This window comes from Lethenteron reissneri, chromosome 18, assembly GCF_015708825.2.
Source record: "Lethenteron reissneri isolate LAM-NWPU_2019-01 chromosome 18, ASM1570882v1, whole genome shotgun sequence".
Classification (NCBI taxonomy): domain Eukaryota; kingdom Metazoa; phylum Chordata; class Hyperoartia; order Petromyzontiformes; family Petromyzontidae; genus Lethenteron; species Lethenteron reissneri.
In genome coordinates, this window is record NC_083796.1 from 4,550,525 (window position 1) to 4,562,878 (window position 12,354).

The 12,354-nt window shown below is 47.3% G+C and overlaps 1 protein-coding gene across 1 annotated transcript; it reads left to right on the forward strand.

The window, feature by feature from the left end:
- Nucleotides 1-2,789: 2,789 nt before the first annotated feature.
- LOC133343739 (zinc finger protein 474-like) lies at nucleotides 2,790-10,048 on the forward strand. Its single transcript, XM_061553509.1, is given in 7 exon segments — nucleotides 2,790-2,966; nucleotides 2,969-2,983; nucleotides 5,334-5,905; nucleotides 6,539-6,818; nucleotides 7,060-7,478; nucleotides 7,997-8,177; nucleotides 8,770-10,048. Coding segments are annotated over 7 exon segments (1,653 nt in total). The 5' UTR covers nucleotides 2,790-2,935; the 3' UTR covers nucleotides 8,925-10,048.
- The last annotated feature ends 2,306 nt before the right edge of the window (nucleotides 10,049-12,354 follow it).

Genomic DNA, 12,354 nt, shown 5'->3' on the forward strand with positions numbered 1-12,354 from the left:
TTAATAAATGTTTTCTCCTACAACATCAGAGTGCAGCGCCACATTAAATACGCACTACAATGACAATAGTTTAAAGCGATTTGAAGCATGTTTTATTTTTGGGGGAGGGGCAGAGCTTTGTGACGTCATATTTGAGGGGGCCTGACTTTTTGTGACGCCGTGTGACGAAGGGGGGGGGGGGGGTCAAAAATCGTCCAAAATCGCGTGACGTCATTTATGGTCGGCCCCAAAACACAACACCCGCCGTTCACCAAGGCGCCTGCGCCAGGCTAGGTGCACTTTGAGGCCACGTGAAGTGTCGGGGACCCCAACCCCAGGTAGAAGGTCACGGGACAGACCCAGCAGGTGCCATGGGTTAACTGACTGAGATGGTTGCACCAGCTGTGCCCCCTACTGTGACAGCTCTCAGATTTATCCGCCCGGCGTTCCGCTCGTTGATGTGAGCCTCGCTCCTCTGCCCTCCGCTGTTGTTGTTGCTGTTGCTGGAGGGCGACTGCCTCCAATTCCACAGCAGCGTCCTTCACGAGCCCTTCTCCACAGAGGTCGATCTTGACACCGCTGGTACCGGTCATGGGCAAGTCCAATCAACTCCACATCCTTGTGGACCACATCAGTCCGTCTCTTCTTCTCGCCCAATGTCACAACACCAAAGGTCCCCCGTGTAGCCTCAACAGGCTGTTGGAGCAAGTGCTGTTAGCGAGCACCTATGAAGGTCGGCACGGCACACGAGGGGGTGGGTGCTCAGCACCACGCCCGACCGCCTTTGTCTCCCCAGTGGCGATGTTTACACACCGCACCAGCGACTCATTTGGGGCTGAGTTGACTTAGGGGAGGCCCAGGACCGGGTCAGATATTCGTCACTGGTGTTGGCCGTGAGCAAGAATCGAACTTGGGTAGCCGAGTTCACATCGCAGGGCGCTAACCGCTGCACTACCACTCCCGTAGATCAGCCACAACTCCACCCCCTCCCTCACCCCACCACCCCCTCCCTCACCCCGCCACCCTCACCCGCCACCCTCTCCCTCACCCCACCACCCCCTCCCTCACCCCACCACCCCCTCCCTCACCCCCCCTCCCTCACCCCACGACCCCCTCCCTCACCCCCCCTCCCTCACCCACCACCCCTCCCTCACCCCACCCCCCTCCCTCACCCACAACCCCCCCTCCCCCCCTCCCTCACCCCACCACCCCCTCCCTCACCCCACCAACCCCCTCCCTCACCCCACCACCCCCTCCCTCACCCCCCCCTCCCTCACCCCACCACCCCCTCCCTCACCCCACCACCCCTCCTCACCCCCCTCCCTCACCCCACCACCCCCTCCCTCACCCCACCACCCCCTCCCTCACCCCCACCTCCCTCACCCACCCACCCCCTCCCTCACCCACCCCCCCTCCCTCACCCCACCCCTCCCCTCCCCACCCCCCCCTCCCTCACCCCCCACCACCCCCTCCCTCCCCCCCCCTCCCTCACCCCACCACCCCCTCCCTCACCCCCCCTCCCTCACCCCCACCACCCCCTCCCTCACCCCCCCTCCCTCACCCCACCACCCCTCCTCACCCCCCCCCTCACCCCACCACCTCCTCCCTCCCACCACCCCTCCCTCACCCCACCACCCCCTCCCTCACCCCCACCACCCCCTCAACCCCTCCCTCACCCCACCACCTCCTCCCTCACCCCACCACCCCCTCACCCCACCACCCCCTCCCTCACCCCACCACCCCCTCCCTCACCCCCCCTCCCTCACCCCACCACCCCCTCCCTCACCCCCCCTCCCTCACCCCACCACCCCCTCCCTCACCCCCCCTCCCTCACCCCACCCACCCCCTCCCTCACCCCCCCTCCCTCACCCCACCACCCCCTCCCTCACCCCACCACCCCCTCCCTCACCCCCCCTCCCTCACCCCCCCACCCCCTCCCTCACCCCACCACCCCCCTCCCTCACCCCCCCCTCCCTCACCCCACCACCCCCTCCCTCACCCCCCCTACCTCACCCACCACCTTCTCCCTCCCCCAACCACCCCCTCCCTCACCCCACCACCTCCTCCCTCACCCCACCACCCCCCCTCACCCCACCACCCCCTCCCTCACCCCACCACCCCCTCCCTCACCCCACCACCTCCTCCCTCACCCCACCACCCCCCTCACCCCACACCCCCTCCCTCACCCCCCACCCCCTCCCTCACCCACCACCTCCTCCCTCACCCACCACCCCCCTCACCCCACCACCCCCTCCCTCACCCCACCACCCCCTCCCTCACCCCACCACCTCCTCCCTCACCCCACCACCCCCCCTCACCCCACCACCCCCTCCCTCACCCCACCACCCCCTCCCTCACCCCACCACCCTCTCCCTCACACCACCACCCCCCTCCCTCACACTACCACCCCCTCCCTCACCCCACCACCCCCTCCCTCCCTCCCCCACCACCCCATGACGCGCCGCGTGACGTCGCGCCAGGTCGCCATGACGACCCACGACGCTGCCGCCGCAGCTGCGGCCAAATCTGCGGCCTCCTCGAGTCCGCGTGGTGCGTTCACTTCTCGCCACCACCACGACCACTGTGACCACCACCACGACCACTGTGACCACCACCACCACTGTGACCACCACCACCACTGTGACCACCACCACCACTGTGACCACCACCACGACCACTGTGACCACCACCACTGTGACCACCACCACCACCACTGTGACCACCACCACCACGGTGACCACCACCACCACTGTGACCACCACCACGACCACTGTGACCACCACCACCACCACTGTGACCACCACCACCACCACTGTGACCACCACCACCACGGTGACCACCACCACCACGACGACCACCACGTCGCTTCGCCACTCTCCACGGGCACCGCCTTCACGTCTCTGCTCCTTTACCGCGCGCATCGTGAGCGCAGCATGGCCCGGGAGAGGAACGGGGGATGCGGCTGCCGGAGCTGGAGAAGGCGGAGGCGGCTGTGGTGATGCCGGTCGGCTAATTTGTTGGTCTTCACTAAGAGACACTTTTAACTTTGTTTATTTATTTATTGAGTAAAACAGCCACTGTAGAGAGAGAGAGAGTCTGGTAGGGGTCCACTCGGCAGCACTCATGAGTGACCGCAAGACCAAAGGTAAGATGAGGTTCGCACAAGTACAGTGTCCATCCACTGCTGGATGAGGAAAGGGCCTTCGTAAACTCATGGCACCTGCTAGGTCTGTACCGTGACCTCCTGCCAGAGGGCCTTCCACACTCCACGTGGCCTCAGTGCACCTAGCCTGGCACGAGCGGTGGACGTCGGTTGTTGTTGTTGTTGATATTTAACTTCACCCGCGATGGGTGGAGACGGAGCCATAGTACAGCACAACTGCGGATTAGTTTTCTGCATTGGATCTGCTGCCCACCAAGGTAGCACTCGCAGCCCTCACACCTAACATCATATTAAAATACAATTATATCCATAAAAAACATGTATTAGGTCTTGATTTAAAGCTTTCGTGACTGCAGGGATTCATATTCTTGGTTCTTTCGGTAAAGTCACGTAGAAGGGAAACAATAAAATAATAAAAATATTAAATAATAACAATTCTCACGACGTTTCGACTGCAACACAAGCAATCGTCACAAGGTGTGAAATCCACAGCAAGAAAATGTTTTAAAAAAGTGGATTTCACACCTGATGACGATTGCTTGTGTTGCAGTCGAAACGTCGTGAGAATTTTTATTGTTTTATATTTTTATTACTTTATTATTTCCCTTCTACGTGACTTTACCGAATGAACCAAGAATATGTATTAGGTTATCAAAGGTTAGAATTTCGTCTCGTAACGGGTAAACTTTGAGAACTGCTCCAGGCAAATGGCTCATGCATTATTGAGAAAATTCCACTACCTTGCCATCGGGAAAGAAGAAGACTCGGTAACTACATCTTTTAAAAACGTATATTTGAAAGAGTTAAATGTCAGTGATTTAAAGGTTGATGTTTATCGTAGTGTGTAGGTCTGTGGGAGTTATGGAAGGCAGGACGCGATATTGGAATGGATTTTATTGCTCTGCGCTCTGAATTAACAGCTGCTGAAAATCACCTGAGCAGCAGTTAAGGATTAACTTTTCAAATGTTGTTATGTTACTAATGTCACTTTAGAGATTCCCGTGAATCGCCACGTCTGTGGGAAGCTGTGAAAAGTCATTGACTTGTCCACATTATTCACCGTCTTTTAGTTCAAATGAAAATAAGAGAAGCCAATGTACTATTTGGTGAAGGAACTTCTATATTTAAATTGCCATTCAATACTCAATGTCGGCATGACACTAATAGCAAATTTTCCGTAATCATGGTCCATTGTAAAATGTGCGTGAGACTGTCAAATGTATTACATCTATTAGCAAGGGTACTTAAAGCTGACACTTTTAACACTGGAAAATAGAAATTCACAATATATTGCTTTGTTGGCATGGAGCTGGGCACCACCATATTTAACATGTTTGTAATAGGTTACCTGCAGATATAAACATGACAATAAACATGTCGCTGTGTGTGTTTTGTAGCCAGTGAAGATTAAACATGCCACAAGTTCTTTCCTGCAGCAGTCTAAGATACTGTTGATAATAGAAGCCTTTTAAAAAGGAAACGTGCCCTAAAACAAGTAGGGACTTGACTCACTGGGGTACTGAGCCTCAGTGGAACTCTATACCCCATCCAGCTGGAGATGAATGTGCCTTGATTATACTTTAATGATTTCATTGTTTGACACATGCACAGTACCTTCTTCGGGTTTAAGTTTCAGAAATGATCTGGCCCTTTTAAAGATGTTCAGTCAAGCTAAGAATGCATACAGTTTAGAAATTATATTGTTGTGTATAGTTAGGAGATCCGCAAATAGAGATAAGTTAAGGAATCTTTTTTTTATTCATATGCAGTATGATTGTAGAAGTCTTGGTGGTCTGCTGTTATGCACATTAGTGTATTCAGGATCTGTTTAAGCAAGTTAATTAAATCGCACTATAAGAACATTTTATATCGTGTATTTTTTTTAATAATCACATTGTGAGAGCACTACATTACAGTCAGTAAAATCGTTACGATAAAGCTTGCCTCTGATGGTATAATACGAAAAAATGATCACAATGCAGTAACTATTCACTGATTTTATTTGTTCACGTGGGTAAGACACATTCGTCCCCAAGTTATATTACAAAAATTAGAGAATCTTGGTAAAACAAAGTAACAGCAAATAACTATTGAAATCATGAAAAATGTTAAAGCTCTTCAGAGACTACCCCAAGTGCAGTGATCCATACCTTTAATGAAGCCTATCTTTTTTTGCCCTCCCTTGTCGAAGTTGCTCAGCAGAAAGCAGCCAATAGAAGCCCACGAGCCGATCTCATTCCTTGCAAACACTGTGGGAAACCTTTTCTGGGAGCACGTTTACCGACACATCAACGCAGCTGCGGTGCCTTAAAAACAATTGCATCCACCAAGGCAGACCCAAGTGTCGCCACTTCTGAGAAAGTGCAAAACACTTCAGCCACAGAGGCATTTAGCAAATCAAGAGGCCACGATTCGCCAGTCACCCTTGCGTCTGGACCAAGTCATGCTCCTCTAGTGCTACAACAGGAACCAGGCAAAGCAATAAACCACGGCAAGCGACTTTCCAGGCCGAAGACAACCACCCTTCCCCTGCGACCCAACGGGGTGTTTTCACACCCAGGTTTGGAGAAGCCATATTCTCTGCCCACCATACCTCCGAGACGTTCAGCTATGAGAGTGTGCTACATCTGCGGTCGGGAGTTTGGCTCAAAGTCCATCTCTCTGCATGAGCCAAAGTGCCTGGAGAAGTGGCAGATTGAGAATGAGAAGCTGCCAAAGCACCTACGGAGGCCAGAGCCCAGCAAGCCAAATACGGACTCAAAGGCAGGGAAGCATTTTTTTTATCATTAAATTCGTAATAAGAGATGGCATATCCAGAATTTTTTTTGTATTATAAAGTCTATAATTTCGTTAAACATTTTTATTACATATATAGTCTATACATTTTGTATCATGTAATATCTAAATGTATCTAAAGTGATATATACATCAATCAACAAAAAAAACTCTTGAGTAAGTTGAGTAAAATATTTTCCAAAACATAATTGTTTCCTTGTAACGGCCACTACTGATTGTGTTCTTTAATATATGCATATTTTACATTAACCTCTTGATTATAACTGTGATTGTTTGGATCTAAACATATATTGCTTATTTCAACCTAACATCTATTCACTGCATTGGAAATACATTTGTTCGACAAAATATGAAACACATTTTATGTTACATAAAATATTATATTAATATGGAAACTATTCAATATTTTGGAAGTAATTCTATCATTAAAATTCCATATGAAAAAAAATGAAATTGCATTTAAAAAAGGAATAAGCAAACATTAACTGATGTGCTTCTTTAGTGTTTAGCCTTCCTTGACAATAATGGCATATTTCTTTTTTGGGAAATTCATGAATAAAATTTAAATAATGAAATACATATAAATTTCTCAATTTTCAGGCTGGTGTTGGTGCAGCTAACGACTTGGCTTGGCAGAGTGCTCAGGCGCAGCTTGTTGCATGCGATAACTGTGGCCGCACTTTCTTGCCTGACCGTCTTGCCATCCATCAACGGAGCTGCTTTAAGTCCAAGGAGATTGCTGCCAAGGATGGTGGCCGTGGAGGGCCCTCCCTGTCCCGTGGAGCCACTTTCCGGAAACCCTCAAGCACTGTGAGCTCGTCCTTGCCCGTTGTTTCAGCTCCCAAAGCTCCCGGTGTCGAAAGGCTTGGAGTAGACAATGGTAAGGAAAGGGTTAATACATTAATTCATAATGTGCATTGGGTGTTTCGATATTTTTTTAATATCACAATAAGGAAGTAAAGTTAAAAGTGAAGTGGTTCAATAATAAGATACATTAAACGGGTAATTATAACTTACATTTTTGCACTTGCCATTCGGATTTTTTCAACTGTCAACATATTTACAAAACTCACATTATGTACCGTACATGTACCGACTTGTGCAACCTTGCTTGTGCTTAGGAGGCGGCACGAATAAAAAGAACGGGAGTGTGACGGCATCGCTGCAAGCCACAAAGGCCCCCATTCCACGCACTCTCATCTGCTACATCTGTGGCCGAGAGTTCGGGACAAAGTCACTGAGCATCCACGAGCCACAGTGCCTGGAGAAGTGGAAAAACGAAAATGACCGACTGCCCAGAGAGTTACGCCGGCCGGTCCCAAAAAAGCCACTGGTGGCACAGGCTGGCGGGGGCACCGGGGCAATTGCAGTGAGCAATGAGGCAGCCTGGGAAAGCTTCAAGGGGCAGCTGGTACCATGTTCTAACTGCGGCCGGAAGTTTGCGCCAGACCGTCTGCAGGTGCACCAGCGCAGCTGCAAGGTTAAAGGTCCTGGCACTTCACCTGCTTCTACTGGAGCAGGAACAAGTGCGGCCATGCAGGTCAAACTCCCCATTATATGCTGTGGCCACGGCGATAATTAATTCATTAAAAAAATGGTCTATTACTGCTTTACCTATTTATGGTGATGGTTAGCTGTAACATATTCTGTGAAGTATATACAGTGAAATATCGTGTTGTCTTAATTTATACTGAACATAGTTTACTCTGTATGTACATTTCTCTGAAGTAGGGTAATGATATATATTTCTGTTATATAGGACAGCCTTATTTGTCATGTAACCGCATTACATTAAATGTATTGTTATGCTCATTATACATGCGTAGAATTGTGCATGTGAGAATTTATATTTTAGGGTTTATACGTTTTGTATATAATTGGTTCGTGATATATTTTCTATGCAGCACAATGTCGAAATGAATTATTGAATCGAATTGTAACTCCATATTGTGACAGTTCATCAAATATGTCGAGAGTGAGCAGTGCATTTCTATTTTCCCATTCATTATAAACGAGTCACACATTTACATAATTTTTACATCTTTTATTGAAACCCAGCCCAAGGTAATCCGAAAGCCGCAAACGGTCATCTGCTTCATCTGTGGACGAGAGTTTGGAACCAAATCTATCTCCATACATGAGCCACAATGCTTCACGAAGTGGCATATTGAGAATGACAAGCTTCCAAGGAATATGCGTCGGCCTGAGCCCAAGAAACCTGAAGTGGCCTTAATTAAATGTAAGTAATGTTTGCAGCAATAAATATTAAATACACTCACCACTCAGCCAATTAACCATTAACTTTCCTAAATCACTTGACCTCTTCTTTTACCAGTCACTGCACCATTGTTTTCCTAATGTAATTTGATAATGAAAAGCAATATACCCATGTGCTTAGTCAAGAACATTTTCACATTGTCTGTTCTAATGCATGGATCAGAAATATGGATAGTGACAAAAATGGCGCAAATAGCAAGAGTTGTATGTTATGAATTAAAGTTACTGACAGACAAAAAGATATTGTTCACAGAAACAACACAAAATATGGACGTCATATTAAATGTCAAAAAACTAAATTGGCTTGGAAAGAGCACTTCATCACTCGATGGGACCGGTTTCCATACGGCAGCCAGGAGAGGGATCGCATGCGAAATGACAGTCAATTTGAGAAGTGGGCGTTGCATTCTGTTCATATGCAGAAGTGTGATGAATTGTAACAGGACCATGAGGAATGGCTTGGGGAGGTCTTCATCCAGCTGTGGATAGATCATGGCTGATAATGGTAGTAAGGGTCTCCATCTGGATAACTCGTGTGTTGTGCCTGTGTGCAGCGAGTGGGACCTATGACCTGGAGGCAGCCAATGCAGCGGCGTGGCAAAGCTCGCAGGGCCAGCTGGTGCCATGCCCTGTCTGCGGCCGCACATTCCTGCCTGATCGCCTGGCTGTGCACCAGCGTGCCTGCAAACCAAAGCCTGCCAAGGCTTGAGCTGGACCAGCTGGCTCTGGAACAGCTGAAGATAGGGAGGCCTTCAAAAAATGTCCTTCTGGGAGCTCTGAATGTTCTTCCAGTTGGTTACCAATTGTTTATAAAAAAAATAATAGTGGAACAGAGTGGTAAAAAATATTCTGGGAAGTTTACATTTACAGCTTTGATGCTCATTAATACATTCACCAACGTGTAGAGGCTAGAAACGTGTCATACTCACTTCCATGCTGATGCAAATGGGTTATTATACAGATAGAAAATAAACTGGTTTGCCTTTAATTGTCTCTACCTTCACAACTGCACCATCACAGCCTTCCCTGTTGATATGCTGTAATGGGTCATTGCTATATTAATGAAGGCCGAAATTGAACCAAACCTTATCCAGCATTGCCCAATGTCAGCATGTTGACTGGGCTAGAGCAAAATGAATGAACCTCAAATTAACATAATTCTATCCTTACTTTACTCCCCCCTTCAGCAATCAAAGCTTTCAACTGAAATCCTAGTCAGCCTTCACTCAATTTTCCCTTGTTGCCCTCATCGTCTGGAGCTTCATTTTCCCAGACATCCATATCTTCTGCTTCCTGCCCTATACAATTTCAGAGTCAAGACCTTGTTTCCTCTGTCAATGACTGTCTTGATCTTTTTAAAATAAATATTGTCCACTGTACAGTGTCTTGCGATATGGTTGCATTTAGATACTTTACGAGTTAAGACTAACAAAATATCAGCCAAATGAAGGGGCTTATATGAGAGAACGCGTCTGCTACGGAGATGGAGGGATGCCATCCGCTTGTATGCAGGTGCAAGATGGATTGTTGAATCACAAACTATAAGAGGTGGTGGCAGTTGAAGAGACCTTCATCCAGCAGTGGATAGGTCAAGGCTAATGATATTGATGAACATTTGTATTATATGCACTATTTTTGGGGAATTTTTTTTCACAAATGTATGTAATGATTTTTAATATATATGCAGCAGGGCAGAGTACCAAGATTTTCCAATTGTTTTGCACTTCTAATATGGTATCATACTTTACTCAATGAATGTGACGGTTCATGTACCTTTACATTAAATCATAGCATGTGTATGTTGAAATATATAAAATCTCTTATAATAATATAATAAAGATGTGTACTACAACCTGTGTGCATGTGCATTGAAAATATGGAGTGCAATGGTCAAAGCAAATTTCTGCTCTAATGAGCATCTCATTATAAGGCTGAAGTAGTGGTTTAATTATGAATGAATTATGTTATATTCAGGGTGATGGCCGTGTGTATGGGGTAAGAGGAATAGGTCAGTGTTGCCAAGGTTCCAGGGCTCGAATCCTGGCATCCACTGATTTAATAAAATGGTTTCTCAAGTTTAGAAACGCGATGGTCTTGGCCTGGTCACCAATGACTACGCAAACGCTCCTCGACACTTTCAATTTGGTCTGTCACTTAACACGCTCTGTGATTTTAACACATTTAATGCCACAGTCTGCATTTTCTTTTGCCCTTATTGTCACAGACACGTTCACATTCAGCGCAACACGTGAGGACGTGGACATGTGCGCGTCTCATGATTAGCCTCTGTCTCTCACAAAGCACACACAAGAAGCTAAGAAGGATTTACTGCTTATAAAAACCCATTTATTTCCCCCACTTTCCAGCATAAGAAAACTAAGCAAAAGCTTAGTGCACCAAACAGCTTAAGATTAAATGAAAAAGGGATGCACCAAATAGCTCTATTTTAGACTCAGACATTAAAGGTCAATTGACGTAAAATATATTAAATTTATCTAATTGTTTTCAGCTCTCCTCTCATCTCACTACATCTTTGTCTCTTGACTACATCTCTCCCATCTGCATCTCTCTTTTCTCATCTCATTGCACATCTATATTTTGTCCACATTTCTCTCATCTAGCTACATCGCTATCTCTTCTTTAAAACGCAATAAAAAATGGGGGGGGGGGGGGGGGGGATAAAATAAGACGAGAACAGACATTGTAAATAAAATGCACGTGTTTCACCTTTGATGTTTCGCTTAGAATAACAATCACGTGTAAAGTGCATGCAGGTAAAGGTGTAGGCCTTCAATGACTGGCTCACACCGAAGCTGGTAAAAGGGCCTCTGCTGGAGGGAGTTCTGAAGAGCCCTACTAAGAGCAGTGTTTCACAACCTTTTTTTCATGGCTACTGTACCCCCCTTGTCTGAATTTTAGTTTCAACCGAGTACCAGCCCCTCGCCTGACCCAACATGCTTCCGAAAAATGAACGTATGAAGATTTTAACCAAGTGCCCATTTTGTGAGCCAGTCACTGCGAACGAATGCAAAACAAATCGATGGATGCTCTGCACGCAACGACGTTATTTGTTCACGCTGGCTGGTTACTCGTGCAAACCACATTTTTTTTTACGATCAGTGAGTTTATAGAAGGTCTTTTAGATCGTTCTATGCCACCATATGACTTAACAAGTATAAAAACAAAGTTTTTCACTATAAATCCTTTATATGCGTGGCGGCTAGAGTCATCTCGTCCTCTGGCTTGAGATCGCTGCCACCTATGGGTCAGATTATTGTCTGGCAGCATTAAACAATTGGTAATTAAATATTTAAAATTTTTCCCTAAACAGTGTAAAATTTTGGAAACATTTTTTCACGAAAATGCATTGTCACGCACAACGAGTCTGTGTGCAAAATGTCAGCTCGATTGGATCACGGGAAGTGGGTTAAAAAACGACCGAAAGATTTGCACGGTCCTAAGCAAGCAAGCAAGTGAACTTAATATAAAGGATTTAAAAATGCATCGTAGTTATTTAATATTGACAGATTCGCGCAAGATTATTCACCAATTACTCGTGCGTGATATAATTTCACGCATTTATACAGCACCTCACGTGCCCCCTGAGGCATTGCCACGTGCCCTCGGCTGAGAAGCACTGCTCTAGGGGGTACTTAGGCCTACTCTTCTACGCTGACCATGCATCCTTGAAAGTGGTGGGAGTTAGCCGCACTTTATCCCACCACATACACCCTGCCTGGTGGACCCACATCTACTGTTGGGTACGCAGAGATCGATTGGATTTAAAGAAACGTTCCCATTCTTTAAATTGCCACGGCGGAAGATCGAAATTATTCGGTGGCCTCTGCATTGCAATACAAATTTGTGTTTTTTTTTCTTTTTAAGCATCAGATGCGTCAGCAAAAACGAGTCATTGCGTTATCACCACACACTCTACGTTTCTCAGTGGCCTGTGTTTTGAGAAAGGCAGATATTTCACCACGACAACCACGGCTAAAGGGCGAAGGAGTGGTGACTCTTGGTGATGCAGTGACTGCCTGGATATTGCACGAGTGGCATGTGTAAGCACCAGGGGCCCAGCCCTCTCCAGGCAGATCAAAGGGGTCTCTTAGCCTTGTTCCACAGCCTGTGCCCCACAG